This window comes from Balaenoptera ricei, chromosome 13, assembly GCF_028023285.1.
Source record: "Balaenoptera ricei isolate mBalRic1 chromosome 13, mBalRic1.hap2, whole genome shotgun sequence".
Classification (NCBI taxonomy): Eukaryota; Metazoa; Chordata; class Mammalia; order Artiodactyla; family Balaenopteridae; genus Balaenoptera; species Balaenoptera ricei.
In genome coordinates, this window is record NC_082651.1 from 79611785 (window position 1) to 79631815 (window position 20031).

Below are 20031 nucleotides of genomic sequence, written 5' to 3' on the forward strand. Positions count from 1 at the left end.
GTTAATGTGGTGTATCACATTGATTGATTTGCATATATTGAAGAATCCTTGCATCCCTGGGATAAATCCCACTTGATCATGGTATATGATCCTTTTAATGTGCTGTTGGATTCTGTTTGCTAGTATTTTGTTCAGGATTTTTGTATCTATGTTCATCAGTGATATTGGTCTATAATTTTCTTTTTTTATGATATCTTTTTCTGGTTTTGGTATCAGGGTGATGGTGGCTTTGTAGAATGAATTTGGGAGTGTTTCTCCCTCTGCAATTTTTGGGAAGCATTTGAGAAGGATAGGTGTTAGCTCTTCTCTAAATGTTTCATAGAATTCGCCATCTGGTCCTGGACTTTTGTTTATTGGAAAATTTTAAATTACGGCTTCAATTTCATTACTTGTGATAGGTCTGTTTATATTTTCTAATTCTTTGTGGTTCAGTCTTGGAAAATTGTACCTTTCCAAGAATTTGTCCCTTTCTTCATGGTTGTCCATTTTATTGGCATACAGTTGTTTGTAGTTGTCTCTTACAATCCTTTGTATTTCTGCAGTGTCAGTTGTGAGTTCTCCTTTTTCATTTCTAATTTTATTGATTTGTGTCCTCTCCCTTTTTTTCTTGATGAGTCTGGCTAATGGTTTATCAATTTTGTTTATCTTCTCAAAGAACCAACTTTTAGTTTTACTGACCTTTGCTATTGTTTTCTTCATTTCTGTTTATTTCTGCTCTGATCTTTATGATTTCTTTCCTTCTACTGACTTTGGGTTTTCTTTGTTCTTCTTTCTCTAGTTGTTTTAAGTGTAGAGTTAGATTGTTTATTTGAGATTTTTCTTGTTTCTTGAGGTGAGACTGAATTGCTATAAACTTCCCTCTTAGAACTGCTTTTGCTGCGTCCCATATGTTTTGGGTCATCATGTTTTTGTTGTCATTTGTTTCTATGTATTTTTTAATTTCTTCTTTGATTTCTTGGTTATTTAGTAGCGCACTGTTTAGCTTCCATGTATTTGTGTTTTTTACAGTTTTTTTCCTGTAACTGATTTCCAATCTCATAGTGCTGTGGTTAGAAAAGATGCTTGATATGATTTCAATTTTCTTCAATTTTCTGAGGCTCGATTTGTGACCCAAGATGTGATCTATCCTGGAGAATGTTCCCTGTGCACTTGAGAAGAAAGTGTATTCTGCCACTTATGGGTGGAATGTTCTATAAATATCAATTAAATCTATCTGGTCTATTGTGTCATTTAAAGCTTGTGTTTCCTTATTCATTTTCTGTTTGGATTATCTGTCCATTGGTGTAGGTGGGGTGTTAAAGTCCCCTACTATTATTGTGTTACTGTTGATTTCTCCTTTCATGGTTGTTAGCATTTGCCTTATGTGTTGAGGTGTTCCTATGTTGGGTGCATAAACATTTATAATTGTTATATATTCTTCTTGGATTGATCCCTTGATCATTATGTAGTGTCCCTCCTTATCCCTTGTAACAGTCTTTATTTTAAAGTCTTTTTTATCTGATATGAGTATTGCTACTCCAGCTTTCTTTTGATTTCCATTTGCATGGAATATCTTTTTCCATCCCTTCACTTTCAGTCTGTATGTGTCCCTAGGTCTGAAGTGGGTCTCTTGTAGACAGCATTTATATGGGTCTTGTTTTTGTATCCATTCAGCCAGTCTATCTTTTGGTTGTGGCATTTAATCCATTTACATTCAAGGTTATTATTGATATGTATGTTCCTATTACCATTTTCTTAATTGTTTTGGGTTTGTTTTTGTGGGTTTTTTCCTTCTCTTGTGTTTCCTGCCCCGAGAAGTTTCTTTAGCATTTGTTGTAAAGCTGATTTGGTGGTGCTGAATTCTCTTAGCTGTTGCTTGTCTGAAAAGCTTTTGACTTCTCCATCGAATCTGAATGAGATCCTTGCTGGGTAGAGTAATCTTCGTTGTAGGTTTTTCTCTTTCATCACTTTAAGTATATCCTGCCACTCCCTTCTGGCCTGCAGAGTTTCTGCTGAAATATCAGCTGATAACCTTATGGGGATTCCTTTGTATGTTATTTTTTGTATTTCTCTCACTGCTTTTAATATTTTTTCTTTGAATTTAATTTTTGTTAGTTTGATTAATATGTGTCTTGGTATGTTTTTCCCAGGGTTTATCCTGTATGGGACTCTCTGTGCTTCCTAGACTTGGGTGACTATTTCCTTTCCCATGTTAGGGAAGTTTTCCACTACAATCTCTTCAAATAATTTCTCAGACCCTTTATTTTTCTCTTCTTCTTCTGGGACCCCTATAATTCGAATGTTGGTGCATTTAATGTTATCCCAGAGGTCTCTGAGATTGTCTTCAATTCTTTATATTCTTTTTTCTTTATTCTGCTCCTCGGCAGTTATTTCCACCATTTTGTCTTCCAGCTCACTTATTCATTCTTCTGCCTCAGTTATTCTGTTATTGATTCCTTCTAGTGTATTTTTCATTTCAGTTATTGTGTTGTTCATCTCTGTCTGTTTGTTCTTTAGCTCTTCCAGATGTTTGTTAAAGAGTTCCTGTATTTTCTCAATCCATGCCTCCATTCTATTTCCGAGATTCTGGATCATCTTTACTATCATTACTCTGAATTCTTTTTCAGGTAGATTTCCTATTTCCTCCTCATTTATTTGGTCTTGTAGGTTTTTACCTTGCTCCTTCATCTGTGATATATTTTTTTGCCGTCTCATTTTTTTTTTTTTATGAGTGGGATTGTGTTCCTATCTTACTGGTTGTTTGGCCTGAGGCTTCCAACACTGGAGTTTGTAGGCTATTGTGTAGAGCTGGGTCTTGGTGCTGAGATGAGGACCTCTGTGAGACCTCACTCTGATGAATATTCCCTGGAGTCTGAGGTTCTCTGTTAGTACAGTGGGTCAGACTCGGAGCTCCCACCACAGGAGCTTTGGCTCAACCCCTGGCTCATGAACCAAGAATCCGCAAGCCATGTGGGGTGGCAAAAAAAAAAAAAAAAAAGAACAATAACACAGTAAAAAATAAAATTTAGACTAGGAAACTAACAGATATATTAGAAAGAATATAATAATAAATATATAGATGAATCAACAACTGGAAGGTACATGGGTACCACAATAGTTAAAAAGAGGAGAAGGGAAAAGAAAAAAATAAAAAAGAAAGAAAAAAAAAGGGGGGGATGAGGCCTTAGCTGTGGAGGGCGGGGCCTAAGCAAGGGCGAGGTTTGGGTGGTGGGCAGGGCCAATGCTCAGGACCCACAGGGCTGGAAAAGGCCCTGGGAGCTGTGGGGGGTGGGGCTTAGGCTCAAGGAACAGAAGGGGCCCAGGCGTGCCCCCCACCCCTGGTGTCAGCGGGCAGGGGACCTCACCTGGGATCCCGGCAGGCTCCCTGGGCCTGAGTGGGTGGGGTAATCGCCCTCGCTCCTCTCCCCCTCCTCCTGGAGGGCCCCTCCCGCCTGCCTCTCCTGATCTCCCTGGCCTCAGGGGCACGGATCCTGTCTGGCCTCCACTTCTCCTCCCCCCTCAGTCCCCCCACATCGTACCGGTTCACTTGGGGGTTCCTCCCGTCTCCTTGGGCGTCAGGGTCCCCCATGAGCAGCGGGCAGGCACCCTAGTTGTGGGGAGACGGTAACTCGGAGTTTTCCCACACTGCCATCTTGACTCCGCCCCCCTAATTTACTCTTAAAACAGCCTTCTGCATGGTTGAAGGATTCCCTGTTCTCTTTAAAGCCTTTGTATCTTGGCTACATTTTTTTAAAAAATAAGCTTCTTTTAATCTATCGGGGGAAACCAGAGATGTGATGGAGGTGGTTCAGTGAGAGAGGAGGCTGAAATCAGTAATGCTGGAAAAGGTCAGAGCCAGAATTGTTACTTAAATATTGAATACCCCAAATTTGCTACAAGTTGCTTATAAACATTCACAGAAGTCAGTGCCCATTTCCTCTAGAAGCTTTCATTATAAGGAAGCCTCCTGGACATGACATTAGCACCTTGGTCTCTGTGTGTGTGTGTGTGTGTGTGTGTGTGTCCCAGAAACAAGCATCTTTTTATAGCATGGCTTAAATATCCCTCTTTCCTGACTCTTCGCACATTGCGGTACCTGCACACACTACTCACATGCCATTTCCACTACTGAATCAGAATCTCCAAGGGAGGAGGAGCCTGGGACTGTCTTTAATAATGCATGCCAGATGACTCCCATGACTGGGTGAGCATGGGGAACAGGAATTAGATGGTTTATTGTGCTTATGAACCCCCCAGAGATCTAGTTAAATCCAGATTCTGTTTAAGCCGGTCCGGGATGGAGCTGAAATCTGCATTTGTAACAAGCTCCCCAGGTGATGCTGATGCTGCTGCAGCCACTTTGCTTAGCAAGGGTCTAAAGGAAAGGCAGTGAATGTCCACAAGCAGGTGTTGACTGGGGCTAGAGGCGAGAATAATTAGAGAGGGACTGAGCAGACTTTCTGCTCTCCTTGCTCATCTGATGAGTGATGGTAGAAACGATTCTTGATTCTTGAGAAAGCCAGCAAGGCCCTCCAGGGTGGTAATTGCTCAGTAGACTCACCGAGTTCTAGACCAGACCTTCAGTTTTGCAGGACCAGTCATACTCAAGACTCAGGCAAACCACACTCCCAAAGAACATATGTAAGTCATATATGCTAATTTTAAATGCCCGATAAAACATATAATGATTGGTTAGAATCCTCTCTTTGGCCAACATATGTGTTCTCTGCCTACAAGCAAATCCACGTGGGCAGCTAAAACTCAGATCACAATCAGCAGGTGGCTTGGTGAGCAGACCTTCAGAAGCGTCAGCTGAGTGATTTCAGTGGCCTCTCACGCTGACGTGGGGACAGACCTTAAGTCATGACTCAGTCAGCCTGGCCTGCCTTTCCTGCTCCTATTATTGCTTCTCCTTAAGTGTTTTGAGTTCTACTCATTCCTTCGTTGCTCAAACAGGAAACCCTTCTAAGCCCCAGGCACTGGGCTGGGCACTGAGTCACAGAAATGTTAGTGAAAATTGAGCCCTACTCTTCCTGATTTGCATCTGGAAGCTATTCTATCTCTTACTTGTTAAAAAATAATTTTCAGTCTCCTTCCCCCTGCTCCGCGCGCCTGGGCTCTCCCCGCCCTTCCCCCACCTCCCTCCGAGGCCCTTGGGGACGCGCCCGAGGCGGGGTGGGGGCAGCGGCCGAGGCTGGCCCGAGGGTCTGTGAGGAGCCGGGGAGCCCACCTGGTTCGCGGGCGTGGGGCGGGGCGGTTCCGCAGGGAGGGAGCTCCCCAAGCCACAGTGTGGAGTGAATCCGGAACCCGAGCCCTGCAGAGCTCCCGGCGGCCCGGCCCCAAGGCGCTGCGGCCGCGCCGCGCAGGCGCGCCATGAACCGTCGTCTTCAACAAGTTCAGCGGCGCTGTGCTTTTTGAGGACCGCGGGGCTCCGGAGCGGGAGCGGGGCGGCAGGCCCTACAGCGGCGTCCTGGACAGTACGCACGCTCGCCCCGAGGTGGGCATTACGGACGGCGCGCCCCTCAAGGACAACCTGGGCCTGAGACACCGGAGGACCGGGGCCCGGCAGAATGGCGGGAAGGTGAGGCACAAGCGGCAGGCCCTGCGGGACATGGCGCGGCCCCTCAAGCAGTGGCTGTACAAGCACCGCGACAGTCCGTACCCCACCAAGACGGAGAAGATTCTCCTGGCGCTCGGCTCGCAGATGACGCTAGTGCAGGTGTCAAATTGGTTTGCTAATGCAAGACGTCGGCTTAAGAATACTGTTCGACAGCCAGATTTAAGCTGGGCCTTAAGAATAAAGTTGTACAATAAGTATGTTCAAGGAAACGCTGAGCAGCTGAGTGTAAGCAGTGATGACTCAAGTTCTGAAGATGGAGAAAATCCTCCACGAAACCACATGAATGAAGAAGGCTATAATAATCCAGTTCACCATCCTGTGATTAAAAGTGAGAGCTCAGTCATAAAAGCTGGAGTGAGGCCAGAGTCACGGGCCAATGAGGACTACGTATCGCCCGCAAAATACAAGAGCAGCTTGTTGAATCGTTACCTTAACGACTCTTTGAGACACGTCATGGTCACAGATGCTGCCATGATGGGAAAGACAAGGCAGAGAAACCATTCAGGATCTTTTAGTTCCAATGAATTTGAGGAGGAATTGGTATCTCCCTCATCGTCAGAAACCGAAGGCAATTTCGTCTATCGCACAGGTAAGTCTGTGCTTTTTGGTGATACCTTGTTTAAAACAGAATTAAAGCTAAAAAATGATAATAATAATAATAATAATAATAATAATATTAATATTAAATATTAAATTTAATATTTAATATTTAATTATAATATTAAATATAATAATAATAATTTTTAAGTAAAAAATTTAATAATGGTAAAATACACATAAAATTTACCATCTTAAGCATTTTTTAAAATATTTATTTATTTATTTATTTATTTGGCTGTGCCGAGTCTTAGTTGTGGCATGCAGATCTTTTAGTTGCGGCATGTGGACTCTTAGTTGAGGCACGCATGTGGGATCTAGTTCCCCAACCAGGGATTGAACCTGGGTCCCCTGCATTGGGAGCACGGAGTCTTACCCACTGGACGACCAAGGAAGTACCTACCATCTTAAGCATTTTTAAGTGTACAGTTCAATTGTGTTAAGTACATTTAAGGTGTTGTACAACCATTACTAACTATCCATTTCCAGAATTTTTCATCCCCCAAACTGAAACTCTGTATCCATATAACAACAACTCCCTATTCCCCCTACCCACAGTCCCTGGGAACCACTATTCTACTTTCTGTCTCTATGAATTTTACTATAAGTGGAATCATACAGTATTTGTACTTTCGTGACTGACTTATTTTACTTAGCGTAATGTCCTTGAGATTCATCCATGATGTAGTATGCTCCAGAATTTCCTTCATTTTAAAGGCTGAATAATATTCCATTCCATCTTTATACCACATTTTATTAATCCATTCAACTGTCAATGGACATTTAAGTTGCTTCTACGCTTTGGCTTGTGAATAATGCTGCTATGAACACGTACGTACATATATCTTTGAGGCCTGCTTTCAGTTCTTTTAGATATATACCCAGAAGTGGAATTGTTGGATCATGTGGTAATTCTATTTTTAATTTCTTGAGGAACCACCATTCTATTGCCATGGTGGTCGCATCATTTTACATTCCCATCAACAGTGCACAAGGGTTCCAATATCCTTGCCAATACTTCTGCCTCTTACTTCAAGCAACTTCCTTAGCTATAATCTGGGCCGTTGCCCCAGTGTCCCACCCAAAATATACTCTCTCAGTCTTCCCTGCCCCCTCCAAATTCTGTTCAATCTCTAAAGCTAAGTCTCATGTTTTCTAAAAGTCCAAGGTCATTAGCCTATGATGAACTCACCTCATCTTTATCTGAGACCACTCCTGTTTTCCCTTGATGATGAGTATCTCATTCTCTAATCACCTCCTGTTGCTCCAAGTCATGTTATATGCTCATTGGTTTTTACCCAGCAGTGAAAGCAATTGCCATTTATTGTAACGTGCTTGATAGAATAAGAAAAGCAAGAAGTGTGCAGACAAAAAGGGATCAAATGCCCAAAGCTTGATTCCTGATCTAAGAACTCTGTACATGGAGAAAAGAGACCGAGTCCTATTGCCCCAGAACACTGTCTGGTGGAGGCTTACTAAGAGCCTCTGCACCGTCTAGTCGGACGTCCTTCCCCCAGCCACAGTCACCCTGGAGAGCACTGACCCTAAACGTCATCAGTTGAGGAGAGATGCTTCTCAGAGGAGAACTGGCTCTGGGAGTGCTAACCACAAATTGTAGCAAACCAGAATTCATTAGTTCAGGGGACTGCTGGAGAAGTCTGTGTGAGTTTTATTACAATGTCTGCAGCCATTTACATTACACAAGGGCCAGGTTTTCTTCCATATCCATTCACCCCATGGTGGATGCCAGCAAATAATCCCAGTGGGGCTGCTGCTGGCTACCAAACCAAACGAACGTTATTTTTTTCCCAATTAATCTGTCCCCTTTTGAGTTTGAACTCTTCCCGACCCTTCATTGTGTTCTCTTTAGGGATGCTATAGAAACCCTTGGCTGTCTTATGTTATAGAAAGAGCCGATCAGTGCTGGCGTTGGCCTCTGGGAATGATGATTTCTCTGCCATCACATGAATGCTCTGATGCGTGACATGGCCTCTGCTCTCCATGGCTTGCCCTGCACCCATCTGTCAGCATGAAGCAACTCCCTGAAGCCCCAGCCACCACTGATGGCATAGGCAGCAGAGGGCTCAGTTCCGACGTCCCTTCAAGCTCTTCCACCCAGAACGGAATTTCAGTCATGTCAGGAGTGCCTGACCCAACACAGGTCTCCCAAGCTCATCAGAACCGGAGGGGAACTAGAAGCTCTGGCAAGAAGGAGACTTTTAGGACATTTAAACCAACTTCCAGCTGGTATTTGAAGCCCTGCCAATTGGTTGTCAGCCTATTTGAACTTCTGTGACAGGGAACTCACTGCCCCCAGGACACTTCAATCATCTCTAGACAGCACTTTTGTTCTGGAGCTGTTGATGCCCCCAAGAGTCTACTGAGAAGGAACTGGCATATACGTAGGGAGAAGCCCCCTCCCTGGCTCTGGGGTAAGAATTCGCCTTCCTGCCCTGAGAACCACAGAGCACCCCATCTGTTCCCAAGTTATGCCTCATCAAGAGGCCCCAAAGGTTTTGGTGTTACTCTCTGCCCAGCTGGCTACCCTTACCGTGGTCCAATTACTACCCACTCCCCTCCCCAGTGGGAACCACATTTCCCTCGTAATCCTAACAGCTGGACACCTGGGGTGTCAGCAGACCATAAGCAGCCCAGGGTCTCTGCCCTACTTCAAGCCCTCATCACCTCTTGTCTTGACCATTACAGTCACCCTGGACTCACCTCTCTGTCTCTAGGCTCCTTGCCTCCTCTCTCCATGCAGTTGTCAAAACAACCTTCTTAAATGCCAATCTGACCATGATATTATGCTCAGCATCAGGGCATCCATCTTCTGTGAAATCAAGCCCAGCCTTACTGCCGAGCCTCAGGGTCTCTCTGGTTCTCCAGGTTAGTCCACCCCTGGCTGCTTCCCCGACTCCATCTCGGGAAGGAGCCCACCATCCCGGCATTACCCAAGGCTGTGATTCTTCCTCATCTCCTCCTTCACCCCTCACCCATATCCACTCTGAGAGCAAGTCCCACCCATTCTACCTACAAAATATATATTTAGCTACTTACCCCCACTCTCCCACCTCCCTGGTCCAAGCCACCATCATCTCTCACCTGGGTGACAGCAGTAGTCTAACTGGCCTTCCTACTTCCACTTTTGCTCCCTTCTAACTCATTCTCTACATAGCAGTGAAAATAAACTTTAAAAGTATAATTCAAATTATGTCATTTCACTGTAAGCATTTGAATGGCTTCTTATTGGTCTTAGAATAAAATCTTGACCAAAGCCCTGTATGACCTTGCTTTGCCCACATATCTGACCACCTCTCATACTGTTCTCCACAGTCATTGTGCATCTGTCTCTACCAACCACAGGCCCTTTGCGCTTCCTGCTGCCCCAGCATGGAACACCCTTTACGTGGCTCTATAATCTGCTGCTCATCCTTTAGGTCTCAGCTGAAACATCACCACCTGTGGAATGCTTGCTGTGACCTGCTTTTCTCTATTGCACCACCTTGTTTAGTTCATTTTAGCAATACTCACAATCTGTAACTAATTAGTGTACTTGACTCCTTGTATATTGTCTAACTCCCTCAATAGAAAGAAAGGTCCATGAGAGCAAGGACCTCTCTCTTTCATTATATCCACTGGATCAACCACATCAAACACAGTTCATAGCATGTGGTAGGCCCTCTATAAATTTTGTCTGGATGCTAAATGAATCCAGCCCCTGCTGCTTCTTCAGTCTTTCTTCTCTGCCACTCCTCACCATGACACCCACATTCCAGCCATGCTGATTGGAATTCCCTGAAGATGCACACTGCTTTCCATCTCTGTGCCTTTGCACATGCCTCTGGGCTGGGATTCTTGATCTACTATGTCTAACTAGAAAACTCCTCTGATTGAAATATCATCTCTTCTCCAAAGCCTTTCCAGCCTCACAAAGCAAAGTTAGTCCCCCAGACCTCCATGGCCACAGTATGGTGCCCATGGCTCTATTCTTGCTCTTGGCAACTTGGTTGTAATGATTCATTTTCCTATCTGTATCCTCTGTAAACTCTGATATCCCTGAGGAAATAGAGCATGTTTCCATCTCCCCAACCTTCATGCACAATCAAGTCCAGAACCTGGAACATATTAGTTGCTCAACAAACATTTGTTGAAAAGATGACTGAATGAAGTGGAAGAGCAGTCCCTGCATGTAAATTCAATAGGCCAGGTTACTAATCTCAGCCCCCTGGTAATTGGGTAACTCATAATGCCACTTTGTGTCTCAGTTTCTTCACCTGTAAATTGGGAATAATAAATCATTACCTATCTAAGGTTAGTTTAAGAATAAAATAAAATAGTAAATACAAAAACAGTTTGAAAAATATAAACTCATTCATTTCAAAAATATTTGAGTCCTTCCTTAGTGCTAAGGCACTCAAGTTACAAATATGGAGACATGATCTTTTAAAGGGTTCTACTTCTTCAAGATGGCATTAGCCACCCACCATAAAGACATGTCTACCTCCTACTGACTTGGTTCTTGGTCTGCTGCATCTTTGCATCTTTGCATGAACCCTTTGGTTCCGGATTCACTGCATACCTGTATAGTCTAGTTTTACTGAAGGTCTCTGCATGCTTTTCAGCTATAATCATGGCTGAAAAATTCCCTTACCAATCCTGGTTCCACTTCAGGAAAACTGTCAGCAGTACACACAGCACCAGGCCCATCCATCTGTGTAAGAGATAATGTAATTCTAAGACAATATTTAACATTGTGGGATGAGGCATAAATTCAATATGTTTTCAGGCAGAATAGAAAAAAATATGTGCCTCATCTCATTAATCACAATAAGAATGAGGGATGGGGCAGATACCCAGGCTGGTGCTATTCCCTTCAAGTTAATCTGTCTTAATACTAGGTCCTTGATAAAAAGAATGCCCATATCGTTGTTCTGCTTGCTCAATGGCAATTTACATTGGGGGAGCACAAGATTTATGGAGTAACAAGAACCTCTCAGTAATAAAAACTTGAGTGATCCATGCTGTGTTTGGAGGTAACTTCTACTGCAAACACTCTCTGGGGATGAAACTTCAAGAGAAGGATTTCAAGGTAGGTATTTATAAAACTGATCTATTCACAAGTGCCTATTGGATTCATTCATTCACTCACTGAACAAATTTTTACTGGGCACTGACTCTTGCAAGAGGCTCTGTTAGGGGTTTGAAGCTGCCAAAGAAACCAGATATGGTCTGTACCCTGGAGGGACCCGCATTTGGGGATATGCAGCTCATACACAATAATGAGGGCGCCACGAGGACTGCAAGCTCCGGTGTATACCAGTGCCTGTCACGGAGCCTGGCACAGAAAAGCTCATTAAAAATCTGTTAATGACAAGTGTCCATCAACAGATGAATGGATAAAATGGTACATACGTGCAAAGGAATATTATTCAGCCTTAAAAAGGAAGGAAATTCTGACACATGCTACAACCTAGACAAACCTTGAGGACATTATGCTCAGTGAAATAAGCCAGTCACACAAGTACAAATACTATATGAGTCCACTTATATGAGAACCCTAGGGAGGTCAGGTTCGTGGAGACAGAAAGTAGAATGATGGTTGCCAGAGGCTGGAGGTAGGAGGGAATGGCGAGTTATTGTTTAACGGGTGTAGAGTTTTGGTTTTGCAAGATGAAAAATGTTCTGGAGACAGATGGTGGTGATGGTTGGAGACCAAAGTGAATGTACTTAATGCCAGTGAACTGTACACTAAAAAATGGTTAAGATGCTAAATTTTATGTTGTGTATAGTTTAACCACCACCACAACAAATTTTAAAAGTCTATCAGGATGTCGAGAGAGAGCTTGAGGCCAGAGATGCAATGGAGTGTTCCACAGAGAAGGGATCACTGGGAGGATATGGGCTTTCCCAGGGAGGTAGGAAGAAGAGGGCGTAGGATTGTGCTGAGGACACACTCCAGCGGGTCAAGGAAGGGAGGCCAAGGGAAGTGTGGTCAGAACGTGCAGGAACAGTGGGCTAGTTAGGGACATGGAAATGAAGGATCAGAGAGTTCCAAGGAGATCCTTTTAGAGCATGACAGACGTTGACCAAAGCCTTTGCATTTGACAAGTAAGAGGTAACAGGCAACCCCTAGGAGAGCTTCTTCAGAGAATTGTGTTGGCAGTGAGGCTTCAAAAGGTTAAATACCAAGTGAATGGAGAATAAGACATTGAAGTTTGAGAGTAAAGGAAGGAGAATGATGGCAGAAACTTGAAGGAATCAGTGGACAGGGGAGAAGAAAGATTTAGCAAGGGACATGGATTGAAAGAAAAGGAGAGATGTTCTAGAAGGATCTGGAATGGTTGGGAAGGATGCTTTGGGGGATTCCTTCTCCCTTTGAAACAAGAAGGCAGGATAAGGAGATGGAGGAGTTATCAGGAAGAAATAAGGCAGAGAACAGGGAGCTGAAGGGCTCCTGTCTCCTCAGGGAAGCGGGAAGCAAGACCGAGTGCTGACAGTGAGAAGACGCAAATGTGCCAGAGAAGAGTTGAGAGTTTGGAGATGGTGTTGTAGGGAATGTGGACCGGCATGGATCCAGCTGAGGTCAGAGCCCCTGTGGGTGTGGGGAGCCCAACAATGCTCAGCTGCTGGTGGCCTGAAGGAAGAGAGCACATGGAACATTTCCCAGAGAGACAGGCTTCCCAGGATGGGCAAGAGCACGGATAAAACCGACCTCCACGAGGTCTGGGCTGGATGGCAAGGAAATCAGGATCCAAAGGAGCTAGGAGGGTGTGAAGTCAGGGACTAGAGTTTATGATGAGGGTGAGGAGATGGTTCTGGAAGAAAGAGAAGGAACTTTGGAGTCTGAAGTCCTGGTCAAGCAGCTGTGTGGGATGGCAGCATCCAGGTGAGTGCTGCTGACAGGGAGTGGACACCATCCAAGTACAGGAACTGTGAGGTCCACGTATTTGTGGGATGTTGAAATGTCCCCAGAGATGGTGACAGGGTGATGAGGTGGGAACAAGTGTTAGATGAATGAGAACACCAACCACCAGGGAGGGAAGATGGTGTGAAGAAGAAAGTTTACTTGGCTGGCTAGGACAAGAAGAGGAAGAGCTTGTTGAAGGACAGAGGCGCCACTGTGGGGGGATGGGAGCTGAGGGCACCACAAGACCCAGTCAGTCAGTCAGGAAGAAACAGGCTGGGGGCAGGAATCAACTTCTCCTGAAGAAGGTTCACTGTGGGCAAAGCTGAGGCCACCCATGAAGAAAGGAGGGCTGAAAGGAGAAGGTGCTGGAGTTTGGAATTTACAGCTTGAGCAATAATTGTGAGCAAGCTGGATGAGGAGTCAGGCTAGAGGGGCGGGAGGGGATTCCAGAGGGAGGCCTCAGGGCGGCGTGGTGAGGAAGCGCTCTCACTCCAAGTGTCCGTGAGACTAGTGAGCCCTCAGCCTGATGGAGAGGAGCCCTGGGAAGGAGGTCCAGAGCAGTGCTCAGTGCGTGGATTCTCAAGTGCCACAAAACTGGGCTGACAAGCATGTGTCTTGGGACTGGAGGACTCCTACGTGCAAGCCTGCCAGTCAGGACACCAGGGCTCTCATTCCAGCTGCCACCAGCTGCTTTATGAACCTAAGTAATAAGCCTTTTCTTTTTTTTTTTTTGAGGGTGAGGGGAGCTACTCTGAGTCTTGGACTCCTTTTCTGCAAAATGGGAGTGTTTAGAATAGGTGATCTTTCAGCTTCAAAATGCTGTGATGCTGTGAATCTGTTCCTTGGTCTCTTCATGCCACCACTTCTGCCTGTGTTCAATTATGATGATCCAACTCCACACTGTCTCCATTGGTGGGAAGGATAGACGCTCATTAGAAAAAAGTAGAAGCCCTTGGCTGAGTAAGAATGTCACTACATACTTAATCCGGGCAGCTGTGAACACAAACATCTCCTTTTCCAAATTAGTTACAGCCCTCCAGCTCTTGGGAGACAAATGAGCAAAAGGCTGAGGCTTGGCAAGTGGAGCCAGGCTGGACTGGGGGCCCCTCCTCCCCTCAGCAGGATGCTTCAGCACAGGCCCCAACCTGCACAACTCCGACTGATTTTGATCCTTGTGACAACAGAAGTGTCATTGAGGGCAAGTGAGCACTCCCATTTTACAGACGAAGAAATCAGAAACCAGAAAGCTTCAGTAATTTCCCCTACATCTTGTGGCCCTCCACACACATACTCCAATTCTACCTGCTTTGGATTCCTGAAAAGTGTCACATTTCAAAGCTCCTCTGTATTTTTGCGTATTTTATATCAACGAGTATTTCCTTGCCTAAATAGCTTAACACTTCATGGATATCTCCTCCTCCACACCCCCCTCAACCCAGTCACCATGCCTCCCAGTCCACTTTCCAAACCATATTTGGACATTAATCCCATCACCCACAGTCAAAATGCCATCTAATCTGGAAGGAATACGGCTGCAATATTAGGAGAGCAGAGAATAAATACTGAAACCCATAACACTTTGTCATCCTCTTAGCTCCTGTATGCACTTACTGAAATGCATTTGGCCAAATGAGAAGGGGGGAAAGAGAAATGAATGCTAAAGAAATTAATAGTAACGGCATAAAGAAATTGTATTTTGACTTAATACTATTATTACTTATTATAAGTGATACTATTATAAAGATCTCAGGCGCTGTCAATTAGTTCTGTGTTTTTTGGACTTAAGAAGAGAGAAAAAATTTAAACTTACTTTCTGGACCAGGAGAGTAATAATCATTTTATGACTATGTATATTCATTTTCTTAGCCTCAGATGAAAAAGGAGACCAGGGACTAGTTATAACAAATGTTCATGCTTTATTTGTCAGGTCACCCTACATGACCAAAACAATATGTTTTATGGAGTTCCCATGAGAGCAGAGTATTGAACCTAAATGGAAGAAAAAGATTCTGTCTTCAAGGGATTTGCCTTCTCGGTGGGAATATAGGGCCTAGACACATAAAAGAATTATAATTAGTTTTACAAAGACTTGCAAGTCACCGCCAAGTGCTGATTGGTAGTGAGCAACAGAGCGTGGGTCTGTGCGGAGCTGACAGAGGAGAAAAGGGCCCTGAATGAGCTGAGGTTGGTGAGGACATGCATAGAGCTGGGAGACCAGGTCACTCTGGGTTACAAGCACAGTGTTTGACACAGACCAAGGCTTTGTTCATATTCAGTCAGTGTTTGAGGCAGAGCATATGTTGTTGGAGAGGCAGGCACCAGGTATTGCCAATAGAGGGAATGGTATGCCAAGCTGTAGACAACATCCCCAGAGCTCTAGTGGAAGTTCTGTGTTCTCCTCTAACAACAGTCATCATCATATTCCAGGCCCTGTAGGTTCATCATACTGAGATCCTTACAACTACCCTCTCACGCAGTGATGGCAAATGGGCGTCAGCCAACACACCAACCCCAATTGGCTGTTAGTAGTTGCTTGGGGCATCATGTGGATGGCATCCAGGCTTGGTGAGAAAGGGAGTCCTGATGGGCTGTGGGATCTGCCATGGGCAGAGAATGATGTGGTACTCACAAGTGTATTTGCCATCTCTATTCCAAGAGATGCCCACTGATTAGATTAGGAAACCAGGGTTAAGTTAAAGAACGTTCATAAGCTCATGTAGTTGCTTTTTGTGAAGCTAGGGAAGGGTAATATTAGGAAAAGGAACCCCTATTTCAAGACGTTTTCTTTTCATCTGTTGTTAAATTGTCATAATATAACAACTTTAACAGAGCAAGCCACTCTACTACCACCTCCTGGAAAGTTGTCATTAAAAAAAAATAAAGATCTATAGTATCTGTGATGTGAATGCCTTAGATGTGGCATCCTTGTGCAGGACACAGCCTGCACAGCTATACATTGATGACCCTGAACCAGGATTTGAATCGAGATGATCTATAGTGGTTCCACTACCCCACACTGCCTTAATGAAAAAGTGAGGCAGTTGTAGAGGAAAGGCAGTAAGGTTTTAGAGGGCCTTAAAATTTTGCCTAAAGAGCTTGGACCTGATGTAATAGGTAGGTGAAAAGGGCTGTTTATATGCATATGCTCTCCTTAAATCAGACATTTATAGGTTGAGTACCTATAAAGTTTCGCATTTTGCGAAGCATGTTACACTTTTTAAAATACTTCAGATAGGTTATTTCGTTTGATCCCTACATGTGAAACTACAATAGATTCCTGAACAAGGAATCATCGTCAGTTGTGGGGGAACTGGGGCGTGGATCTCAGAGCAGAAGTTATATAAAGCTTCCCTCTTTTAAAAAAGGCATGTGAGGTTGTACTCCTTTCCTCAACTAGGTTTGAATTCTCTTAACTGAAACTGAAATGTGCATTTCATTATTTGATTCATCAGCATCTCGAGTAGACTTGCTAAATCATAGCTCCAATCACGGGATGTGCCAGAATAATTAATTACACTGTGAATCCTCCTGACAGCATTTTCCAGGGACTGAGAGGGAAAAAAAAAAGACTAAACATAAGAAAACAGGAAAATCTGGGTCAACTTTCTATATATTCATCCTGGGCTTCTTCCATTTGAGTCCTGGCTTTCTGTAATCGAGTGACCTTGAGCAAGTCACCTCCTGAGTTTCCTCCCCTATAAAAATGAGAAGGTGGGAATAGATTATCATTCAAGGTGGCAGGAGGGAAAGAGATGATATATTCAATTAGATAATTTGAGGTGCATTTAAGAGAGAAGATTCTTTATAAAAGTGTGGGCAGGGTAAGGGAACCACCGGGGATAGAGCAGTAGCCCAGGGCCAGTAACCACAGGCCGTTGCTGCCCCAGTCCTGAAGGGAAAGTGGAGCACAATTACCAGAATCCAGAGGGAGAGAGCTGTGGAGAGAAGGCTGCCTTGAGAAGGGCAGGACCTTTGCTGAGGGACAGACTGGCATGCCACAGCAAAGGAAACAGAGAAGTAGATTCCCCAGTGCCACTCTCCTTCCTCCCTCTAATCTCCAGTGATGCTCCCCATTGGCCAAACCCAACTAGAAGACAGAAGGCAAAAGAGCTGGGGATGTACTCCATGCAACTCAGCCTCCTGCAGCACAAAGCAGGGAGGAGAAGGGCAGAGAGGGAATCGGGGGGTGGGCAGGAGATGCCCAGCACACTCCCTGAGTCCACCCAATATGAACATACTCAATGTACATCAGACACCCTGTCCTCTTAAAGCATGCCAAATGGAAACATGTTAGAAGAAATTTTTTTTTTTTTTTTGAGTAGAGAATGTGCTGGCAACTTAGGGGAACATGGCATAAAGCATGGAGTCCGCCATGGTAGGTGAGCAGAATACATTTACAGAATGAACAAATACATGAAAGAAAGGAAGTAGCCCCAACTGAGGTCTAACAGCAAAGAACTATGACTCGCTACACGTACACACGCGCATGCACACACACAGACTATCTCTAAAGTAAACTTTAAGCTTCTCACAATAGCATGGAATTTACTAGGCAGTGAGTCAATTCTGAGATTCCAGCCTTGAGGCAGAATCACTGAGGCACCCGAAAGGTCCATTGTTATGCTGTGTCACAAGGCTGGGCAGACCTGGAATCCCATGATTTTAAGTCTGGGAAGGACTTGAGGAAGCAGCTAGTGCCACCTGCCCCTTTCTATTGCAGGGTGGGTTCCATGAGCTGCAGAAGGGCCTGACTGTCAGATACCCACCTGGACGGGGCAGAGCCTGTGTGGGAGCCATGCCCAACCCCTGCTTCCCCACCAGCCCCCTTAGGACTCAGTGCCTCACTCCAGTGTGGCAGCTCTCGTAAGTGTGGGAAAGGTTGCTAGTTTAAAAACTTTCAGATCTTAAAAGATCTCAGATGCAGACTGGAATTCTGGCACTGCTGGGGATGAATCGATGGGAAATAGTCCTCAGTGATTCCTACCTCCCTCAGCCAACAACAGCCAAGCCCCTTGCATCCTACCCTCCCTCCTAAGTACAGTTGTTAAGAGAGTAATGGGTATAATATTTAATTATCACCATAGTAAGTTTCCTATTAGCAAAGTGAGAGAAGGCAATTTTTCCTTTCTTGTACTTATCACTGCTGTCTAAGCATTCCCCAGCACATGAAACTATATTTCTTCCCAAAGCCAGAACTGGATGAGTAAAGGAGTAAGAACCCTTGCCTGAATGTCCTCCCCACCTCCAGTGTGTGTTAGACCCTAACATCAAATGTGTAAAACTTGTCTTAAGTTGGTACTGTACACTCAGGCTTCCTCTGTTTCCTTTTAACTGATGATTATTTTCAAGGCCCTCAGCATCCTTGTATAGTTGCTTACCTGATATAAATGCAATATTAATGCCTTTAAAGTATGAATCTATGCCAAAGATCACCTTTTGTTTTACTAAAGACTACTTAGAGGAAATAAGAAAAATCATGTTTGCTCTCCAAGTTCCTCCAGTGTTTTGAGACACTGGTTTACACTTTATACCAATGTGCTTTTCTCTAATATCAGTGCTCAAGACACAGTGAAGCAAATTAAAAAAAAAAAAAAAAAAATCCCTGAATGCTGATTAGACATCACCACTAAAAAACTACACTTATAAGCTAGGATTTGTTATATGCAAATATTTTCTGCCTCTTCTGTTTAAAACAATAAAGTGCATTTATATAAATAAAAAAAAAAAAAAAAAAAAGATCTCAGAGCCCCAAACTTCATGGGTCTTCTAAATAACCTTTGTTTCGCCAAGCTCTCTGCAATCTTAGCATTCACCTCTCAGCACGATTTTCCCACAGCTTCTGCCCAAGTTGTCTTAACTGCACTCTCCCTTGCCATTAACAGAGCCCCTGAAGTAGACTAATACCAGGTCTGAAGACCTAAAGGCTTGGGCTGTTCTTGATACTAATATTACAAATAATAATAAAACCTGCCATTTATTCTGCACTTTCTGGGCATCAGGCTCTGATCCAGACAATCTCACATTCCTTATCTCAACTAACCCTCCCCAGACCCATCGAGTTGGGGATTCTGCTTCTTGTTGCTCATTTGAGGACACTGGGGCAATTGCCCCAGACACTGAGCAGCCTGCCTGCCTGCCAAGTTAGCAGGAGACTCAACGTATTTCTCTGCACTCACCCCGATGTCTCCCCTGTGCTCTGCAAAGACCTTCAAGGGTAGGAAGAACCTGCTACTTCACCATGTTTGGGGACATGTTATCCTGGCAGTGATGGCCTTGCAAAGAGAGATTCTGTGGACTGTATCACTAACCAAGCCCCAAGGGCTCTGCAGGGCACTTCTCAGGGAGCCTTGTTCAGCCTCTTCACCACATGCACGTCCTAGACCTGGGTGCTGGAAGAAAGGGGGTAGCTAACATTATCGAGGCCCTACTCTGTGCTTTGTGCTTCAGATAGTCCATGTGACTTAATCCTCCCACAACCTTGTTAAGTAGGAATTATCATTCCCATTGTACAGATGAGGAAACTGAGATTTGCCAAAAGAGTAAAAAGTGAAGTCAGTTCTGTTTTGAAAGCAAATATTCTTTTCACTACACACTGCTCCCTCAGATAATGAAAGAAAAAAGGGAAGACAGGAAAGCTTCAGAGATCATCTTGGTCAACCTGTCACTGATGCAGGGACCTCCTAGAAGGACAGCTCATTCTGTTATGGGACGACTGGAGAAAACATTCTCTGATATAATATGACTTCGGCCTTGGCTGGGTTGGGGGACAGAGTTTAAGAATGAGGGGAGACCAGGGCCTGGACCAGAGGACTCCCTGAGGCAACTGGAAATGCCAGAATCACAGGAGTGAGCTACCCAGGTGGAACCATATGAAAATCTGATCAGCCAGCCTTCCAGTCTTCATCCCAGTGTTGGATAAAAACCTCTA

At 44.4% G+C, this 20031-nt stretch overlaps 2 protein-coding genes across 2 annotated transcripts in view; both read left to right on the forward strand.

The window, feature by feature from the left end:
* Window positions 1–20031, forward strand: part of ALK (ALK receptor tyrosine kinase) — a 739286-nt gene that overhangs the window by 428818 nt on the left and 290437 nt on the right. The gene's annotated exons all lie outside the window — the stretch shown is intronic.
* Window positions 5357–9633, forward strand: LOC132377285 (homeobox protein Mohawk-like; the record flags this gene model as incomplete). Its single annotated transcript, XM_059943467.1, has 2 exons — window positions 5357–6188; window positions 9530–9633. Coding segments are annotated over 2 exons (936 nt in total), but the record flags the coding sequence as incomplete, so codon positions are not given.